Source organism: Fusarium falciforme, chromosome 5 (assembly GCF_026873545.1).
Source record: "Fusarium falciforme chromosome 5, complete sequence".
Classification (NCBI taxonomy): Eukaryota; Fungi; Ascomycota; class Sordariomycetes; order Hypocreales; family Nectriaceae; genus Fusarium; species Fusarium falciforme.
The window spans coordinates 3,552,847-3,574,046 of record NC_070548.1 but is presented as its reverse complement, the minus strand read 5'-3'; the positions used below and the strand labels follow the sequence as shown (position 1 = coordinate 3,574,046).

The 21,200-nt window shown below is 53.8% G+C and overlaps 5 protein-coding genes across 5 annotated transcripts; 3 read left to right on the top strand and 2 right to left on the bottom strand.

The window, feature by feature from the left end:
- Nucleotides 1-2,604: 2,604 nt before the first annotated feature.
- On the top strand, nucleotides 2,605-4,698 carry NCS54_00733600 (Hypothetical protein; the record flags this gene model as incomplete). Its single annotated transcript, XM_053152767.1, has 1 exon — nucleotides 2,605-4,698. The coding sequence occupies one exon, from the start codon at nucleotides 2,605-2,607 to the stop codon at nucleotides 4,696-4,698; it is 2,094 nt and encodes a 697-aa protein (XP_053008742.1).
- A 508-nt stretch (nucleotides 4,699-5,206) lies between these two features.
- Nucleotides 5,207-7,018, bottom strand: NCS54_00733500 (Hypothetical protein; the record flags this gene model as incomplete). The annotated part of the gene is made up of 2 exons (XM_053152766.1): nucleotides 6,782-7,018; nucleotides 5,207-6,733 (listed from the first exon to the last, which is right to left on the bottom strand). The coding sequence occupies exons 1-2, from the start codon at nucleotides 7,007-7,009 to the stop codon at nucleotides 5,207-5,209; spliced, it is 1,755 nt and encodes a 584-aa protein (XP_053008741.1). The 5' UTR covers nucleotides 7,010-7,018.
- An 817-nt stretch (nucleotides 7,019-7,835) lies between these two features.
- NCS54_00733400 (Hypothetical protein) lies at nucleotides 7,836-10,658 on the top strand (the record flags this gene model as incomplete). Its single annotated transcript, XM_053152765.1, has 5 exons — nucleotides 7,836-7,905; nucleotides 7,950-9,029; nucleotides 9,255-9,310; nucleotides 9,457-9,468; nucleotides 9,531-10,658. The coding sequence occupies 5 exons, from the start codon at nucleotides 7,836-7,838 to the stop codon at nucleotides 10,656-10,658; spliced, it is 2,346 nt and encodes a 781-aa protein (XP_053008740.1).
- Nucleotides 10,659-14,291: 3,633 nt separating this feature from the next.
- NCS54_00733300 (Hypothetical protein) lies at nucleotides 14,292-15,643 on the bottom strand (the record flags this gene model as incomplete). Its single annotated transcript, XM_053152764.1, has 4 exons — nucleotides 14,292-14,767; nucleotides 14,836-14,900; nucleotides 14,950-15,437; nucleotides 15,494-15,643. The coding sequence occupies 4 exons, from the start codon at nucleotides 15,641-15,643 to the stop codon at nucleotides 14,292-14,294; spliced, it is 1,179 nt and encodes a 392-aa protein (XP_053008739.1).
- Nucleotides 15,644-17,597: 1,954 nt separating this feature from the next.
- NCS54_00733200 (C2H2-type domain-containing protein) lies at nucleotides 17,598-20,681 on the top strand (the record flags this gene model as incomplete). Its single annotated transcript, XM_053152763.1, has 2 exons — nucleotides 17,598-17,721; nucleotides 17,779-20,681. 2 exons carry the CDS (start codon nucleotides 17,598-17,600, stop codon nucleotides 20,679-20,681), a joined length of 3,027 nt encoding a protein of 1,008 aa, XP_053008738.1.
- Between the last annotated feature and the right edge of the window lie 519 nt (nucleotides 20,682-21,200).

Sequence of the window (21,200 nt, the reverse complement as noted above, 5' to 3'; positions counted from 1 at the left end):
ACGATACAGTGCGAACTGAGTGACCTGAATATCCCCAAGCTCCGGTCGAGCTCCCCGGTCGCCCGTTGTGCCCCGGCACTGCCCTGCAGAACGAACCCTGTCGCGCCTCATAGCGGCCTGTCGCTCCCTTGGTTGGGATTTTCAGGACATTTGATGCCTGGGGCGTTTGTGCAGGGAGCTGAAATGCCATTTCCCAGGTCGAGGGCACGAGAGGACGGCGTGATGTTCAGTGTTGGTCCCCCAAATTATAGTGGTTGCCCTTGCGGAATGCCCTGAAGCTTCAGGGGACTCTCTCATCAACCTCTAACCTCCCTCCAGGGCCTCTATGGATCTCATTACCCACAGGCCGTTTGCTTCATTGCTTTTCCTTCGTCATCCCCTCATCCATGTTCCCTCCAGCTGCTTACCCCTTGCTCCACGCCCCTAGGCGGCTTCAAGTTAAGCATGTCTTGCGGTATTCCTCCTGGGGGCATATTCCTTTTTCCTCTCAGCGCTGAGGTCTTCGTCATTTATCACATTCCCCGCTGCCCTCGCCTTGCTTCTCCCGCCTGAGGATCAAGCTTGATAGGGTCCTGGATAGCTTTTCCCGTATTCCAAGGCTCCATCCGTGGATCCGTCAGCTCCATCTGTTCGAAAATTTCTGACAGATGTTAACAGGAGCAGGCGAGTTGTGATAGAATCGTGTACAAAGACGTGGCGGATCGAGGACAAGAGGTCATCGGCCGCCCTGCCGCGTGCAGTGCATCGAAAGTGTATCTGGCGTCGGCACGGCAAGAAAGTGACATCGTCTCTCGCGGCTCTTTAGTCTACTCTCCGCCCCAGACGGTACGGGTACGGTACCTGCAATGGCTGCCATGCGGACGCTCAGGGAGCCATGTGGCATCGGTGTGTTTGCGAAATAGATGACCGTCCGTGGGGTGCTGTGCATGCCGGGGCTGTTGTCCTCGTCGACGACCCGGAAACGCTTGACCTCTCTGCATCCGTCACCGCGCCTGGCGATGAGGACATCCGTCTGCGCTCTGATCCTCGTGGTCTCCCTGCTTATGCTGTACGCACCTAATGGCTTTTCGGACGCTACCTGCTGCTGTCTCGGTTGCTTGCAGGGCTCTAGAGTGTCCTGCTTCTGCTGGCAGTCCAAGACCGAGACCTGACCCCGATGACGACGAGAGTTCAACTCGCATGCCAGTCTCTCGTTTCAGCCACGGCACCATGGCAGCCTCGATGCCCACGGGACGAAGACGCGGCTCGTGATCGCATCTGGCCTAGAAGCTGCAGACGGGACACTTGAGTGCTTACCAAGGTACCAGAGCGTCACGGTCGTAAGTGGCCGAACGAGGTTTCACAGACAGTGATTGTGTGCTCGAACCATATCACCCCAGAGGCTGCACCAGGCAGGACGCCTCTCAATTTCAGTGACGCGAAACGGCGGGTGGCTCGTCTCCTGTCTTTCTAAGGGCTCCCTCATTAAACCTCGCGCATATCCAACTTGTGCGGCCCGTGTCGATTTCGGGGCTAGTTGACGGATTTGGGCTATGGAGCGCTTGTCTGGGTGCGGAATGGAATTCATTCTGTCCACAATGCCCTTACGCATGCACACACACGCTCAAGGTTCCAGGTTCCCGCCCTTGTGGGCGGTGGACTGCGAGATGCAGACGCAGACGCAGGCAGCTTGGCACGGGTATGACAGTTCCCAGTGCTGGACGGGTCACCAACACGGCTCCAGCGGTACACACTCTGCTGCACCTGTACCATCTGTACGTTCGCGGCATTTGCCTGCTTGAGTTCCTTGTGAAAGCCGGAGCTTGATTGCTCGGTGGAGCCGGCCGGAGATATCTGGCACAGCAGCCTTCATACGTCAGAAACCCGGACATGGAAGTATCGCTGTGCTTCGATGGAGAAGATGATCTCCCTTGGACATCCCCCTTTGGGGTCTGCCTCCCTTGCCTTTCTTTTTCGTCTTGCTGCTCTCAACTCAGGGATCGGCAGCTTCCAAACCTTCCAATCGAGAAAAGTCGAGGCCCGCTGGAGCTGTGATCCTTGTTGGCCCGGGGCCCGGGACCTGTTTTGCTTTTGGAGAGCGAGAGGAGAGCCCATCATTGTTTTGCTTTTTCGCGGTGCAACCATCTCCTCCCCGGCAGCGCCACTCGACTTCTCACCTCATTCCTCTTGTCAGGCAGGTCAGGGCGCGCCGTTAGTTACATTATTTGCTCTCGTCTCCCTCCGTATCACGTCTTCTCTTGTCCCGGCTCTGCCATGTGCGACAGACCCTGCCCCGTTCTCTGCCCAGTGCGGCCCCATCCTCTCTCATTTGACTTGAGCGGCCCTGGAGATTTACATGGCTGAGCGACATAAGCATCCATTCTTCCTCCCTTGAGCCCTGTCTGTTCCTGTCCTGTCCTTCAGTTATCTTGCCCTCTAGCTCTGTGCCCACTCATAGATCCACCCTTCCTGCTGCCGTCGCTCCGCGCCGGTCGTTGAGTTCCAGACCCGGTTCAGTCATATAACTCGCCGTGTCCTTTGGCAACTCTTTTACCCCCGAGTGTGAGGTTCAAGAGTCCATGCCAGAGTTGTGTCTTTGACCACCGTTGAGTTGAATCAGCCTCCATGTCTGTGCTCGATTCCAAGATTCCAGTCGCCGTCTACTTATACAGACAAGACGCAGCTCTGTCCCACGATCACTCGCGCCGGGCAACCTCATCACCCGCCTCTGCGAAACGACGATCCGTCTCGAGAATGACCGGCCTACTACCGCTTGCCTTGCCCAATTCACGCTCTAATACTCCCAGCCCTGTGCCTGACGAGGGTGCCGACGACAATATGGACGGCTGCTTCCCGGAGATGTTGGCCAGAGACCTGGAGATGTCGAGTGCAGTTTTCGCAGCCAAGAACATGACTGCCGGTTCACCATCAATGGCCATCTTTTACCAGGAGAAACAAGACAGCAAGGCACCCTGCCCAGGCCGAATTCTTACATCCCCATATCAGTCCGGATCAGTACGAATACAAAATCTCGGCTCGATCGAAGAACGACAATCGATGGTGTCCTTTATCGAACAACGTGGCTATGGCTCCGAGGAGACTGGTTCAGATGTTGAGTCTCTGCCTGCCTCTGAGTCTTCTGGAGGCATGGAGGTTCCTTCAATTCGACTACGCGAGCAGTCTATCGTTACAGCGGCTACATCCCTTACATCAGCCAGTGGAAGCGCTCCATCACCCAAGGATCTACTCTCACTGGACCGAGCGCATGAGTACAGCTGGATTGATATTGATTCGGACGACGACGATGACGAAGACGAGATTGAGGTGCATGAAGAGCCTACCGTTGAGGATCAATCAGTTGCCCTATCTCCACGACCACCAACACCCCCAAGCACAGAGACGACATTTGACATAACAGTTATGATGAAAGATATCGACCAACCACCAAGACAGCAACTACACCAGACTAGCCCTAGTGGCGACAGTCCGAAATCCTGGCACCGACGCCAGATTTCCATCAAGTCCATGGAAGTCCCAATGATACCCCCCAGGAGAGCCTCCTTGTCACAAGCCACAACCCCCCTGGATACCACTTATAGACCCAAGACGCCCTGCTTCGATTCGCGGATAAGCACCGAGAGTCACCGACAACAACAGTCACCATACTTTACCCAGCGTTTCCGCGACGAGACTGACAACACCATCCTTCTCAAGTCAGACTTTGGCTCCATTGAACTGGAGATTGAGGAAGACAGCTATATGGACGATTACACCCCCGACTACCCTCCGGCACTGTCTCGACCAGACACTATTTACATCCAAGAAACGCCACCCCCATCTCCACTACCTACAGTCGAGTCGTGGCTGGATGGCTCAAACCCACCTTGCCTACCCCAAATACCAGTGGACGATCTAGCAAAGGCCGTTCCATTGCCGCCAGATATTATCGAGACGCTAAGAGTGTCGATCGCCTGCTTCCCAGAGACGATGCTCCTCTCGTCTAGTCTCACTATCGAGACGATCCGGACATACTCCAAAAAGGTACGGCACCCTTCAACAGACATCTGGAACGAATCCCCGGTCGACCCGGCAGCCCCGGGACCCCGGAGGTCTATTTGGAAAAAGGTTGTCTCGCATGGCCGCGAGTCGATCGGCACCAGGCGCCACCGGTTACACATGTACGAAGATGGCGCTCACCAAGACGCTGTGGCGTCTCCGGCTCCCTGGGCATCGCTGAGACACGTCTTTGGCGGATGCTCGGATTACATATGCGACGCCCTGTATGCCCACATTGTCGCCTACAACTACGTGTCGCGCGTTCCTCGAAACCAGCCCGCCTCGCAACGCGCGTCGACGTCCTACTCGAAACCCCAGAGCGAAGACATCCCCAAGAAGGCGGCTACACTACTCGGGCTGAGTACGCCACAGACGCATCTGACACCCAATGTTGGGCGCTTTGCAAAGAAGTTTAGCACGCCGCTCACGGCCATGGGCTTTGGCAAGGATGAGGTTCCCTCGACTACGGCGCAGGATAATGCCACGCGGAACATCGAGTCCGGTTTGCTGCGGTGTATCTCGCGCCTGGTTGCAACAGCCAAGATGATGGCTGAGGAGGGTAGTGGAGAGGACAGGTTGGTGGATGTTGAACCACAAGAGGTTGACATGATCTTTGTGAGGAGCCTCTGCGAGATTGTGAGGATTTCTGAGGAGGCAACTTAGAGACGTTACGGGCAACGATCCTTTGTGATTTATGGTGTTTTATTGGGACGGCGATTGTGATTCTATACCCTCATTGGCAACATCGGGATCTTTTCCTTTAGTCTGTAATGACTCTAGATAATGCAGTAATGTCGACTCCGAACAGACAACAGCTCTTTCTTGGCAATTCTAGCGAATGTGACGTCTGATCGCCAAAAAAGGCCCGACCCTTTAAACAATGGTCTCCGGACCTAATTTTAGATTTCCCCAGCTTTAGCGGCTCATGCGCGATGGCGGAGGAGGCTTTATGTTAGTGTTTCGCCGAGAGATGGTCCATCGAGGTTAATTGATCCTGTAGACGCCGATGATTATCGGATGTTTTCTTGATTACATGTCGTTGTTTGATGTTGTACTGTTTTATGTGGTGTCGTTCGTGTCACTCAAGGAGGTCATGAGGATCTCATCTGGGGTATTGCAAAGAATGGTTGTCATGATTATACATTAATAATTCCTGTTGGTTAATGCTATCTCAAACATGTAGAGGACCCTTTTCGTCTCCAAACAGCTCGTCATACCACATCTTCCCGCTGGCCTTGCTCTGACACACGCCGTCCCACGCGATGGGGACAAACCTCTCCCCCGAAGGATTGCGGGGGCTGAACACCCTCGCTGTCTTGTGTTGCCCATCAGCCAGATACACAATTCCGCCCTCAACCTCTGCCAGCGGCCGCTCTGACTCGTCTGTGTCGGGCTTCAGGCGCTGGACGATAAGGTCTCGTAGTTGCGGGTAGTACCACGTCTTGCCCCACCAGGCACGGAGTCGTAGACCTTTGAGTCCGTTGACGTAGGCGTTGTGGTGGATGCCCACGGGGGTAACGCCGAAGAAGAGGTCGGTGTATAGCGGCACCGAGCCCCAGTTTGTCCCGGAGAGGATCTTGTCGGGGCTGCGGCGTAGCTCTGGGGGTGGGCCGTTGATGCGCGGGGGACCGGGGACCCCAGCCCTTTCGGACTCGGAGGTGACATTGGCGGCGTCGGAGAGATTGACAAAGTAGCCGTCCTCTTCGGCGGAGCAGGTGGGCGGGGCCGTGGTGAAGTTGTAATCGAGGCCGATACCAAACTCGAAGCGTTGGCCGAGCAAGGCAGCGTCAGCGATGCTTCGAACGACGGCGTCGAGGGATGCTTTGTTGTGGGCGATGGAGCCGTTCCATGAGGAAGCGAGATGCCTCACCCACTCGCGCCATATCTCTTGGTCTCCAATAACCTCTCCTATGAGCGCTTGGTCACTCCAGAGCTGACGGCCGTTCATGGCGATACGGTCAATCTTCTCCTTGCACCGGCGGAGGGCATCTCTCAATGCGCCCATGGATCCCATGATGAGACCGCTGTTGACACATCTCGGACGCACCTTTTTGTACTTTCTTGCAGGATCAAACGACCACGGTATCAAATCTGTGCCCTCACCGTACATGTCCTTGGGCATTGGTGACTCAGGCCAATGCTCGTACCGCGGATCGGAGCCCGAGTAGCTATCAGGGAAGCAGTCCTTTGCTGTAGTGACAATGATGTCCTGACGAGGAGGCGGGATGGGAAAGTCTGCAAAAGCTGCCCATTCTTTACGCACGCGAGCATCAGCTTCGCGGTTAAGCTGGTGGTAGCGCTCGAGGAGCACAGAAGGCGGGAGCTGAAACCACATGTCGTAGGCGTCGACGAGGACAGCGACGTCATCCACGCTCGCGCCATCTTCGAGAAGGGCTTCAATACCGCCCAAAAGACTCTCAAGCTTGGCGATGTGACTACCGGCAAAGTGCCAGGAAGGCCGGTTGTACTCGCGTCCCCAGTTTAGCAGAGTGGGCATGGGGTACCCCAGAGCGACGGCAGACATGATGGTCTTGCAGAGGTTAATGTGAGGCGAGTCCGCGGGCATGAAAATGCGTAGCCGCCGTGAGGAGCTGGGCTTTGTGCTCTGGGGAGGTACTATGAGGCCATCGAGGTCGGCACGCGAGAGGGTTTCGGAGGAGGTCCGGCCGGGGATAACATGATCAAGATGTGAGGTGAACTAGATGAACTCATTAGCAAGATCTGGCAAGGAGAAGGTTACACGTACCAGGGCTACATATGAGGTCCAAGAGAGGAGGAGAAAGGTCAGAATGACAAGAACCCATCTCCTCACCGGTTGCGACATGACTCTAGAAAAATACAAAGACGAGCCTCGCAAGGCAAAAACCGGCGACGCGGACTGACTCGACGGGAACGCGGCGTCCTCGGGGTCAGCGTCGGGGAATCTTCTCATCCTGGAGGCTGAGCGGCCTGAGACGGAGGACGACGAAGCCATTTGGAGGGCATCACCGGAAGGAGCGAGGGAGGAAGCATCAGGTAAATGTCGGGGATAGCATCATGGGTACGGATGATCTGCAGCGGCGGATCAAAGGATGGATCTACGCCGGCAATTCATGTGTGCTATCGTTATTTAATGTGTAACACAAGGGCTTACAAACGCGCCTAATCTCCAGGGTTATCACGCAGAATTGACCACTATCATGACCGCCTTGGACTCCATGGTCGATATCGTCCTTGGCACGAGGTTGTAGTACTGAGGCTATATCCACCGCCCAGCTTCAGACCATGAGACCCTCGGCATCTTTGAGATTTCCCCCACGAAATTCATCTCTGTCCAATCATTCGACACCGTGACAGCCAGAGCCTGAGAGTCGAGGCCCAGGCACGGCCCCACGTGGGAGGGCGGGTCATGATGACAGGCTGTACCAGGGGTGGACGAGATGGGGATTCGCTCCGTCGTAGATGCGACTTGGGAGGTGGTAGCATTGATTGAGAGCAGTCGTCGTCATGTCTAAGCGGCGTTTTATCCCGCCCGTGATCGGCCGGGGCAGATACCAGCTTTACTAAGGAGGGCACTGTAGCTAAATAGGTGCTTGCCTGGCTAAATCGGGAGAGCTGTGCGGTGCGGTGCGTTTCGTAAGGGAGATTAATTTGGAAACTTGTTCGTATTCACTCAGTTCATCTTCCTCGCTTGCGCCTGGCTCTTTGACCCAAAGCTAAATGTTTTGTTTGTCTCTTTTTATTAACCCGTCATGACCCTATTCTCAGATTGACCATCTAACTGCATTCTTTTGTGCTGGTTGTCAGCATCGCTTGTCGTGATGGCTTACAAGGCCAGAGGAGGCTTCTGCGGCACAACGCTGCCAACATATCTAGGCTTTGCCATCCTTGGTACGTCTGCAGGTGCTGTCAATGTTCATTTCTAACGTTGCCAGGCTTCTTCAATGCGGTTGTGCCGTTTGTTGTCCACTCGGCAAACTACCTCATCATCCCATACCCGCGCTGGATCGTCCTCCTCATCGAGACCATCCCAGCCCTCATCACCAAACTGGTGATCCCTCACGTCCTCCACCATGTGCCCTACTGGATGCGCCCTCTCACCGTCGGCGGCGGCTGGATCATCGTCGCCATCGTGACCAAGAGCACACCGCCAAACATCGCCCCTCCGATCCGCATCTTCACCTCAGCCCTCGCGTCCGTGTCGGCCGCCGCCATGGAGGTTTCGTTCCTCGGCATGATGCGCTACTATAGCCGCGCAGGCCTCGCAGGATGGGGAGCCGGTGTTGGAGCTGGCGCTGTGTTTTGCGCCGTTCTTCCGTTTGTTCTTACCGTCTGGATGGAGTCGTTCCTACGCGATTTTATCGATTGCATCTATGCGCTCACGGGTGCAATGCTTGTCGCCTTCTTTGTCGTCTTGCCTGGAGCACCCGTGAATTATCCCGAGGCGCGACAGGATCGCGGCAAGGTGCATGTTGAAGATGGACCGACTCTGGCGATGCAGGATCCAGTTGAGGAGCTTTCACGTGCTCTGAGCACAACAAACCGAGTCAACCTCACAAAGGCCATGGTTCGACCTTTCATGGTTCCTCTATTCGCGGCGTTTGCATTACAAACACTTGCGTACCCTGGCATTTCTCGGGCACTGCCGCTTCCTTCGTCGACTGGGTCCTTCTTCTCGTATTTCACGAGCTACGGCCTCGCGTTCCAAATCGGTAGTTTCATTGCCCGGACTCATACCCCGCTGCTACGGCCCGAGAGCACCAGGGTTGCCTTGACAGCTCTGAACGTCGTTTCTGCAGTATTCCTCACCAATGCGGTACTGCTCGTCTTTTCGGCACCTGTACCCGTGGCACTGCTGGCCTTTGGTGCTGGCCTCGGGGGAGGAGCCGTCTACATGATTGCCATGGGCAAAGTATTGGAGGAGAAGTCGCTCGAACCTGGAATCAACCAGGAGTTCAGTCTCCAGGTCGTGGGAGCTGGTGAGACGGCTGGCGTTATTGTTGGTGGACTGCTGGGTACGATGCTAGAGGCCGTCTTGTGTGGAGGAGGTTTTGCGACGAAAGAGAGGTGGTGCCACACCAGCCGATGAATGGGAATAGAAGTCTTGAAATAGAAATACAGATAATAATTAAAAAGAATTAATTCAATGCTTTCTTGCCAATTGGCGATGTCTGGATAAAACCGAATCTCATTGCTGCACAGCCTCAAGCACAGCCACAGTAGCTGAACTGCGTGTTTAGGCAACTCCATGCTTGACATCTTGAACCACGACTTTCATCAATCCACTTGCCAGCTTGTGAGCTAGGTCTCGTGATCCATCATTACCCTTCCTAGAATTGGCAAGGCTTCAATTGAGGGGCCTAGCTATTGTACTTGAGCATTATGCTGATGAAGCGGAGAACTCACAACAAGTCGCGGCATGGTTGTCGCAATTGCAAAAAGAGACATGTCAAAGTGAGTAATTCCAAGACAACTCAACCCTCTCTTATCTACAAACTAACTAACCCATCTTCCAGTGCGACGAGCAAGGCCCTCCTTGCACAAACTGCGCAGCCCGTGGTCTCGAGGGCTGCTCATACCTCCCAGATCCCCCCTCTCAGCTACCCGCAACAGAGACCCGTCGACGTCTTGAGCTGGAGCTGATGCACCGCTGGTCCACGCGCACATTCATGAGTCTCGTCTGCATTCCCGAGGATATCAAGTGGCTGCAGGGCGACATGCCAATCTGGGCACTCAAGAACGAGTACCTCCTACACGGCATGTTTGCCTTTGTAGCGCTCGAAATAGGCCTTTGCGGCGACGCCGTCATGGATGAGGATCCTGTTGTCTACGTCAAGTTGGCGTTGGAGTACTACGACAAGGCGAGCAGGGCTTTCCGTGCGCAGCTCGAGAATGTGACGCCAGAGAATGCGCAAAAGATGTTCATGTTCTCCTTTCTCGCCGTGGGGGTCAACATGGCACTCGCCCAGTGTGAAGGCATGATTGCGTTTGAACAAAACATCCTGGAGCGCATGGTTGCGTTATGGGAACTACTGATGGGTAACGCTTCTATCGCTGATAGGTACTATGACGTCCTCATCTCGGGTGCCCTGTCACAGTCTACAGAGGCGATCCTGATTCGGACGTCACAGCAGACTCAGACGCCGGCGTCCTTGCCGAGTGAGACCGAAGCTGCACTCGAACGGCTATCGGCCATCATCGAAAAGGCCATTCAACCGCGAGGGGGTGAGAGCAGTGACCCGGAAGCTCATACAGAGGACGCCGTCCGCACCCGCATATACCGGTCCAGCTTCACAGCCATCAAGAAATGCTTCGAGGTGGACTCCAAGGACCTGTACAAGGGGGCGGCCATCGGGTTCCCTGCCATGGCAGGCCGCGAGTTTGGCCCGGCCCTCAAGAAGTCGGACCCCGTGGCCATGTTCCTCATGATGCACTGGGGGGTGCAACTACACGCCCTGGGAAAGCTGGCGTGGTGGGTGGGCTCCTTCGGCCAGAAGATGGTGCGCGAGTTGTCGGGGATGCTATGGGAGTCTGGCCTAGGGGCCGACGCACCCGGGTGGAGGGAGAACATCACCTGGGCCAGGATCGAGGTTGAGCTGATACCGCTGGGGGGTGTGACGCCTGAGGAGGAGGTTCGGGAGTAGTTCCAATCTTGTTTTTGAGGCATGTGTTGGCGTATCGTGCATCACCACTCACACTTGTTTGCTAGATGGATGAATATACCCCCCTCCAACAGCTTCAATTACGTAGTGTCATGGCCCCCGGGCTTGGATGAATCCATAGGTGTGTGTTCCTCCTGGTGCCGCCTGCAGGAGTCTGGTCCTGGCGGGCTAGGTGCAAGGTGCGTGATCATTCTCGGCCCATCTGACAAAGGGGGTGTAAGAATTCGTACCTCGACATGGCCAATCAAGGCACAAAGATGCTAAATGCCTCGAGTAGGACCTATGGAGGCAACCGCCTGCTAATGAGGCCTTCCTTTGGTCGTGGCTGAACTTCAACCGGCCCTTTCAGGAGTGCTGCAAGCCCATGCCCACCTGGCTCCTTGGCGCCGCTCCCTTGCGGCAAATGAATTTGGTGAGCCGTGGCCACTCTCACAAAGATTCAACTCAGTTCTCTTGCTCTGTAAGAAGTGTTACTCTCGGGATGGCTGAGAATTTCCATACCGTTGACGGGACAGCTGAGTAGGGGGTCGCAGTCGCCCACTTGCGGATACGTACGGCAGAGGTAATCACTCCTGCGGATTGTAATGCCCTTTATTTAGGACATCCTGGCGAAACATCTCCCACAATAAGAGATTGGGTATGAAAACAATGAATAAAGGCAATGGCGAGGCCTGTGGCTTGTGATGTTGAAGCAGTCCGCTCAACCTCGAGGACTCGGGCGGATACAGTTCAGGAAGATGAAGACGATATCCACTGCTTTAGATTGCTCTCTTTATACTTTTTCAGTCCTTTAGATGAGAGTAGTCACTCTTACATTCAAAAGGTCAAACTCCAACGCAACATCATGCCTCGTCGGCCTCCCCGAACATGATGGCTGTGAACTGCAAGTGAACACTTTCGATCAAGCAATCAGGATTGAATATCAAGAAGATAAGTTGCCCCGTTCTGCTGATGGCGATGGCATCTTCAGCCTTGGGACTCAGCCTCTCTTGGGGTGTGCAGATCCGAACGTCGATCATCTCGTAGGTTTTCCTAGAAGGGAAGCTGGTTAGATGACACAGAAAGGGGAACTCAAAGGTGGCAAATTCTAGTTAGGCATTCTTCTCTTTTAGTGGACTTTAGAACCAGTGGCAAAGGGGTTGAGAGTTTCTAGAAGGAAATGGTGGCAAAAAGCAGGTCGATCTCTTGGTCAAAAAGGCTTCATTTCACTTGACCCTCTTTGCACAGAACAATGAAAAGGGAATTGCATGTAGCAATTTTATACGAAGCTTTCAAGGGACAGAAGATGATTTAGGAAAATAACAAGCTTGATGCTTGCGTAGTGCACTGTGCTTACCTTGATTTGAAAGGCTTGAGGGAACCCCCAAATCAAAGCAAGCCTCGGTTCCATCTCACGAAATCTAGAAACGTGGTGGCATTTCCTTCATTACGCCGCAGTTGACCTCGAACTACTTATGAAAGATGAAAGCAACTCTTGCCACTCGCAGCCATGAACATGGCGCAGAAACGACAAATGAAACCAAGATTGCAAGGCTCAGGCGAGACTCGGACTTGGCGAGTAGTGGCTGTGTTGTCAGGTTAGGCAACCTTCCCTTCCACAAAGATAGAAATACCATTGATCTAATTAACTCTGGACACAGTAGATGGTAGTAGGAGCGATAGGAGGTGTGAACTACAGGATATCATTTGTTGAGGCAGTGCCTTAGATCTGAGTAAGCTTCACCACTCTGACCCTGACAAGAGCATTGAGAGGCAATCCAATTACCAAGAGTAGAAAAATGAACCGCAGAATTGCCCTCGTGATGTTTTTTTAGGTGAATATCCTTTAATCAGTCGGTGAGCCTGTCGACAAACAGAATGTCAACATAAGAGTCCGAAACTTATCGGTAGTCGTAGGCTTACTCCCGCTGTCAGCTGTAATAAGCGTCTGACAGTCTGCAGCACTTGGTTCTTAGTAGCCAGGCACCTCTAAAAGGGGGCATTCCAGCAATATCTGGCCTTGTCTCGCGTGGTGTTTGGCCGAGAGTCGTCCAACATCAGCACAATGTTACAGCTTGACAGGGTTTGCTGCTGTTTCAGAGGAATCGCATGTGGTCTTGTCCGAGTTTTCAAAAGAAGCAATACTATCTATACTTTTGTTCATGTAACTGATGTGTGAAGGGGTAATCACAGACACATTGCTTATCCACATGCAAGGCAGGGGTTGCCTTGGCTTGGCTGCATTTGAACTCACATCTCTCTTCATGGGCTCCCATCTAGTTTTCTCCTTTGACGTTCCGCTGTTAGTATCACTGCACTGTATAATAATCTGATTACAAAATAACTCCAACACCTCACCGCAAAGTGCACCCATGGCCCCATTATGAGCATTCAGTGTGACGTGGTCCCGCTCAGGGCAATCCCCGAAAGACATCGGAACCTGTTTTTTTCAACTACCCCCTCCCCTTATTTCTTTTGATATCATCTCCAAAATGCGACGAGCTGCATGCCTAGCTGAGGTCTCATGCGGGGTGACATGGACAGAGTTTGAAAATCAAGGTCAAGCTTTTCTAGTTGCCGGCCCTCGCATCCTAGATGGTCGAGGTGACGCGGCTGTACGAGTTGGACGAGGTTGACAAGTGACAGCTTCCTTATTCAGAATATGAATACCTTGGGATACCATGATCGACATCTTGTTTCTAAGTGTATCGTTTCTTGTGATTACCCATCGAGATAGACACTCTCATTAGGTTGTCCAGTAAAATTCAATGGTGGGCCAGCAAGGCTGACTTGGCCGAGTAAACATTCCAGAGGAAACGTTGAAGTGGAAAAAAGCAATGTGTAGGACCATCAGCGTGGACAAATACGAACAGGGTTTGAGTCAATTCCAAGAATGCGGTCGGTTTCTCGAAGGCATCGCGTCAATCAATGCCTCGTCTCGCCCAGCGAAAGGCGGAAGGAAGCGCAGACGCGGGAGGATCATCAATTGTGCAGATAAGCTTGTCGGCTTGGCAGCAGCCTGCCACTAACTGTATATGGTCTTATGCGCCGCCCCCATGCCCCTTTTACTGCTAGGGACGAACGCCTGCTACGTTGTATCGTGCGACCTGAGAGGCTCAGTCTTGGAACCCGGGGAGAGAATCGGGCCCGGGAGATTGGCGAGTGGGCGAATGAATATCTTGATACATCTCACTCCCCTCCTCTTCAGCCTCGCTCTTCGGCTCTTTTCCAACACGAGTATTCAGCCTGACAAGAGGTTATCCCTTCTCTCGTGTACCGAACGAGACGGGCCAATCAAGGCTGGCTTGACGACCTGTTGTGCCGCGTGTCCCCCATGTGAGCTTACCGCCGGTAGAGACAGAGGGCGGATGGGACTGAGACATGTGCAGTTGTTGGCCCACCGTGCCCTGCATCCTGCAGCTGACTAGGCCTTAAACAAGAGCTTGAATGCCTCAATCTGGGACCTCCCGGGTCCCCGAGGCCTTGACGTCACAGGCACCATCTATGTGTTGACCCGGCACGACACACGACACCTCTATGAGGGGTCCTTGGCTGAGGAGGATAAAATGGCGGCGATGGCCTCTCTCTCTGTGATGTTGTGAACAAGCAGAAACAAGATTCATTCATTAGTTATACTTAGATTCGATCCTCCTGGACCTGAAAAGTCGTCACCTTGACGATACGTTGTGGATCACCACTCAACCCTTTGTTGTGTTGCTGCCCCATCCCCGTCAACTCCTCCTCGCTCTCGTTCTCCACACTCGTCCTCGTCCCCCAGACAGACTTTTCCTGCCCCGGCCTGTCGAAATGGCTCCTCCCAGCGTAAGCTGCCTCGCCGTCTCGCCCGTGGCGATCCAGATCGTCCTCCCGTGTGAATGTGGTGAGGCTAAAAAGGCTGCGATGCCTATTCCCGCTGCCGTCGGTGCCCTTTGACTTGAACCCCCCCGATGCAATAGGCTGATCCGTGTCCTGCAAGACAGACGGGCCCGATGTCGATATGCCAAGCTTGTGGCCGAGTAATCGAAGCAAAGGTCGCAAAGTAGCAAGGCTGCCGGCAGTGACGGCGAGGCCTTGTTCGGTGGTGGACCAGATGGCGATGTCGAGGGTTGCCCCTGGGAGGTGTTAGCAGAGAGGTTTGCTTGGAGTTGTGATGGTGCAATGGAGTTTGGGAGATACTTACAGAGAAAGTCTGGGCTTTTGAAATCTTTGACGAATGCGAAACGGACTACCACGGCTGAACTCGCCCTATACAATGTGAGTTGTTTATCCTGTGCTGGAATAAGGGGGTACCTACACGCAGGCCATAGCCATGATAGGAATGAGAGCAAGCTTGGTCTTCTTGCCCATGTTGAGCTTCCACACGAGAAACATTGGTAGGATGGCGCATGTAAAATCCGAAATGACACTAAAGACGCTGTATAGGTATGTGAGGGCGATGATGACCTCGACGTTGATGCATGTGCCCTTCTGGTCCTTGTTCCAGAAGAAGGAGATGGGCTGGCACTGAAAGAGGGTGACAAAGAAGAAGACGACGCCGGTGCAGACAGTGATCATCATGACGCCGTAGATGATCCAGACGTCTATCTTTCGGACCGTGATTCGGAGGAGGAAGTAGCCGATGGATATTTTGGAGGCGATCATGCTGGTGCAGTACCATAAGTAGCACCACCACCAGTATTTCATTGCTTGCTTGATATCTTCGTGTTCCAGGTCTTTGTGGTGACGGCCGGTGCCATAGTGAACTCCAATGAGGGCGCAGGTGACGAAAAGGAGGAATGAACACTGTCGATTATCCAGGTCAATGGTTGATCAGACGGCACAGGCGGGACGGGACTCACGAGAGCGGTACACATGCACCAATCGTCAAAGCCAAAGTTCTTGACGAGGCGCACACGGACGAAGCATCGTAATAATGTCGATATAACTGCAGCAGTCGCAAGCGTGTAGCACACTGCCTGAAGCTCAGGACCCCGGTTCTCGACGGCCATGGCTGATGCAAGATCCAACAAGCAGCAGGGGGATCATATGCATTCAATATGGGAATAAGGGAAACGAGTACAAAGGATTGAATGAAGAAACGGAAAGGATTCAGAGCCCGGTAGGCTCGGGCCGGGGAAACTGGAGCGTCGCAGATATATCTACTCCAGAAGCTGGGGGGCCAAGACAAGCCCCCCCTTGGATGATTGACTGATTTGACCCAAGGCTTTGGCTCTTGGGTCCGTCCGGCCCTTGTGCGGCGATTCAGATAGTCACCGAATCCACCGCATCGATGAACTCCTCCGATCTGCACTTCTTGGGCATCAAGAGGCGACAGACTATTTGCACAATTGGCACGTCCGGGACTGGCCTCGGTTGGGCATACAACCCCGAAGCCAAGCCCCTGCCGTCGCGTGGTGGCAGAATAGGCACCCCCTGGCATTAGCCCCGAACTCTGTGGTGCCTCGGGATGCGACTCTGAAAGGCGCCCTATTGTGGATGGGCTTGCAGTGGCACAGGCACAGACAGGCACGCAACACGTGTGTGGAACCCGCTTGGAAGACGCCGCGACGGGTCGTGATGCTGTTCTGGGAAGTTTCTCCTTGCGACGGTCGGAGATTTCTCCACCACCCTTGGCCCCTTTCCTGAGTCAACAAAAAAAACTTGAATCTTCTCGAACAACTTTAAGCAAACAAGTTGACGCCTTTGTCTCTGCTCGGCGGGAAGGAAATCAGGACACACAATGGCATGGCATCATGCGGGGACAGGACAGGCGACGCCCGCAGCCTCGGCAGTTGAAGCAAAAGGGTCTTGTCTCTCAGTCATCTGACGGACTTGGTCAAGAGTGGACCTGCGCACTGACAGCTCGTCTACAGTAGATCGCCCTGAGTCCTCCAAGCGAGCGAGGATCACCTCCCGGGAGAGTGACTGACCCTTGCAGGACATGACTAGAGACAGCATCGCCTACAATGCTTGACTCTTTTGCGTTGGATAGCATCGCATTGTTTGTGGGGAGAAGGCGATCATCGCTCGTTGCCCCTGTCGGATCGGAGCACAAGGCCCGAGAAATTCCCGATGTAATAGATTGTGAATTTATCCAGAGATAGGATCGTCAGTCTCACTGTGAGACGGAAGAAGCCGTTCTCCGTTCCTGTGCTACCGTAGTAAGCACTTGGTTGCGGATAGTGCACTTCTGCCAAGGACGAGAGCGCGTGGGGGCCTGATTGGACAATTAGGGTCTGAATTGACGAATCGAAACCAGGACAAGGTATGTTTCACAAGCGTCGCGGAGTTTGGCTCGCATTCTTGAGATTCTCCGCTACAAGGTCAGGTCGTGGCTTACCTGCGTGCAAGCGAGTGTGGGTTTTGTTACCAGAAGGGAGATTTTTCCGTGGGCGTTGAAGAATTTAAGCCACACTCTCTCTTGGCGAGACAGACTATAACAGACAGAGGAACTCGTGTGTAAAAACAACATGATGTGAGGCAGCCACCGCATGTGTATACCTGATTGGGACCGGTTAACGAAAAGGCTCTTTTAACCACCGCCGCCACTTATAGGCTCAATTAAGCCCACCAACAGGCGTCGCCAAGGGGACCCGTGAGAATGACTTGTCAAATTGCTGTCGGCACGTACGGCAAAAGCAAGTCACCTACCCTACACCTCGGCGCCATCCCCGCATTCGGCCACTAAAATTGGAGAAGGCGGGGAAATTCGCGGGGATGACAGGCCACAACCAAAACGTGAGCAGAGAGTGGTCAGCTGACCGAGGTTGGCTGCCCCATAATCTTCAATCTGTCTTGAGATTGGATAGAGCCAACCCCCCGCTTTCAACGACGTCTCGACGACCTCGCTCACATACAGAACGCGCAGACGCTGCTCGCCTCAGCCCTACAGAGGCTTCAGGGACTCACTCGACCGTTGCAGCGCGTCGGGCCCTGGCCGCCGACCCAAGGTCACGCGCCACCATGGCCTCATCACCCCCGCGTCATAAACGCCGCAAGGCCTCGTGCAAGGAGTTCCAGTGCAACCACGAAGGCTGCGGGAGGACCTACTCGCGAGCGGAGCATCTTCAGAGGCATCAGCTTAACCGTCAGTCATGGTTCTGCCCCGGTGAGGTGCGGTGGACCCCGTGCTGACACGTCTTAGATTCACCCAAGGAGATCTACTACTGCGACTACCCGGGCTGCTCATTCACCTTTGTCAGGAAGGATCTCTACGCGCGTCACAAGCTGAGGCATGAGCGCCAGGTGCAGCAGTATGGGAATGGCCGGTTATCTCAACGGCCGCAGAGGGAGTTTTCAAAGGCGCCGAGGGAACGCGCTGAGAGGTACTCATTTAGCGAAGATGGATCTGCCTGGAGCGACACTCAAGACGAGGCGAGGGAAACGCCAGCAAATGAAAAGCAGCCTGTCAGGAACAGACACTCACTGGACGCAGGTGGCGTCGATCTGAACTCTCAAAAGGCTGGTGTAGGAGGTTCGGCACAGCCGGAGTCGAGTCAGCAGAACGAGACTGGCGAGGCGGCTGGTTACTTTGGGGATCAACGACAACTTCAGAGCCGTGAATCATCACCGGAAAAACAAGCTATGGGAACAGTTCCGTTCAGGATGGACCAGATGCCAGGCGCCGACATGTCAATGCCCATGGCCAGTCCTGGGTTACCAGGTCGGCCGGAGCGTATGAGGAACCAGTCCTATGTCATGGCAAACGGAATGCCGACGTCGAGCACCGAGCAACTCATCGAAGAACAGCCTTTTGGATTATCACCATCCAGCACCGACGAGTTCACCTCTTGGCTGTTCAACGGCCAGGGCTTAGCTTCGAATTACAACTTTGTACCTGGCGGCAACCTCGGAATGGCGGGATACTCAAACAACTTTGGCCAGCTATGCCCGGATTACTCGCAGCCGGGAATGATGGGCGGATCCTATGTCGAGCCCATGAATGGCCTCTGGTTCCAGTCAGAGCCTATGCCCATGGCCACACCGATTGTGGATATTTCACAGATCGGAAAGACCGGGCTTTCGGAGCATAAGCGACAGTCTCTACTCCAGTACATGATGCAGAGATTCAACGAGATTGGTTCACAGGGCAATAGATCGGCCGCGGATATCAAGAACGAGATTTTCGGCAGCGACAGCGACGCTGACTCCCATGTCCTCAGCCATCTCAACGTTCAACGATACATCAACTCGTACTGGGAAAACTTTCACGACCAGTTGCCTATCCTGCACCATCCAACGTTCATACCGGAGACGGCCCACGATTTCCTATTGTTGGCCGTGCTGATCATGGGGGCTTCTATGCTTGAGAAGAAGGCCGCCTTGCCAGAAAACGCGGACAAAATTTCAAAGTTCACCACCTTTGTCTCGTGGAACCTCCGCTGGCAAGTCTTTATGCACGCCGACTCTCATCCACCGGCCAAGCTCTGGGTCATTCAAACACTTCTTATCCTCGAGGTGTATGAAAAGATGAACGCAACCCGGGTTCTTCATGAGCGTGCTCACATTTACTTCCCCACGACGCTGTCCCTCATGCGTAGAGGAAGCGCCCTGACCGGCAAGCAGTCCTCCTACACCTCTCGAGTCCAAACTCCCATGGGCAGTCCAAAGCTTGGCCAGCCTAGGCTGTTCCCTGGGCCTGATCGAAGAGGATTTGATTCCTCACCTGAAAAGTGGTGGGATCATTGGATTGCTCAAGAAGCCACTCGACGAGCAGCCTTTGCTGCGTTTATCATCGACGCCACCCACGCCGCCTTGTTTGGGCATACACCCACTTTGGTGATCCACGAGATCAAACTTCCACTCCCCTGCGACAACACTCTTTGGTCTTCCGACTCACCGTCCGAGATTGGCTGTGTCGAATCGAGCTTACACGCTAACGGCGTAACACCAATAACCTTCCTCGATGGGCTTCAAAAGACTCTCAACGGCCAGAAAGTGCGGACGAGTTCCTTTGGCAGGATGGCTCTTCTTGCTGCATTGCTTTCTGTCACATGGCAGATGCATCAGCGAGACCTCGATCGGGGTACTCTCGGTACTGATACAATCCCGGGTGTTCAAGAACGATGGCGGCCAAAGTTGTTGCGGGCATTTGATTGGTGGAAAAAGGACTACGACGATGGTGTTGCTCATGTTCGGCATGCGGCCTTTGACTGGCAGAGACTGGGGCTGAGCAGCCGAGGTGGAAGTGATGATGGTGATGCTATGGAAACTCTGGGGACTGTTCTCTACCACCTGGGCCACATTACCGTTTACATCAGCATGCCGGAGCTGTGCATCTTTGCCGGTGTTACGCAGATCCTTGGCCGTACTGTTTCGTCTGTCGACTGGAGGAGAACAGAGGCCAAGATCAAGGAATGGGTGGCCTCGCCTGGAGCCATTGGTGGCGTGTACCATGCACTGCAGCTGATAAGACTCATCCTGCTCCAGGAAGAGACCCCCAGGCGAAGCACTATGGGTGAATCAGGTGGAATGTCCTCCGTTTTCACCCCATCCCCTTATCCCAAGTACGATGCTGCACAGGACAACCTGCTCATTCGCGCCTGGGCTCTCTACTACGCGTCCCTGGTGCTATGGGCTTACGGATACGTGCAGGACGGAAATATCGAGCCGTTCCCCGACAACTTGCACTATCCATCCAGCACTCTGGCTGTACCGCAGATGGCCGCGGAGCCAAGCATGCAGTCATCGTCGAACCAAGGAACGACGCAAGCTAGTAACCCCAGTGCCGACACACCTCAAGGATCTCACTCTGAGCAACAATCCATGTCGATGAGTCCTGACTACGAGGCGCTGAAGCGTGATCGCCACGAGGACCTCCGGACCTATCTACAGATCATGATCCCGCCAACGATTGATTCGATCAAGGCCTTCCACCTGCACCAGAACCAAGCCGGTGTGGTCGGCAACCGGAACAAGATCATTGGGCTCCTGAGCGTCGTCGACGATGCCTTGTCCAACACAAAGTGGGAGCTCTTGACCGAGGCGAGACACAGGTTGAAGATGGCCGCATCTATGATGCAACAGCCTAGAGAACCGAGGATGTAAAAAGGTATGAAGTAATTTCGGTGAAAAAAAAAAGGCCTTTGTAGTTGTGCGATGGACCATCTGATACCTTTGAGAGATGTATAACATGAGGCAGCGGGAGTGTTGGCTTATTCTTTCTTGTTTTATAGCGAAGTATGATTGCAGTATCAGTGATCACTGACTAGATGTATTTATTTTGATCAAGTACATAGGGAAAATGGGTTTCTCTCTTTCTGACATGATAATTGTTGAACTTGTCTTTGTGAGCACGTCACATCGGTTTCTCGGTATTGGGTCCGACATCTCGGCGTAGTCCTCCGATGTCGCAATCAACCCTTTTTCGTCTTTGTGAGCTGGTAGAGCCAGTAGAATTTCACTCTATCACGCAATTCATCATGAGACTAATAATTGCTTTCTAAGCACCACGTTTACAGTTGCACGGGAAAGAAAACGTGATTATCATCTGTTTTGTACTCTGTCCGCAAAGCTGTTCGTTGTCGAGTCTCACGGCAGTTGACGGCATAAGCGTGGCTTGCTTCG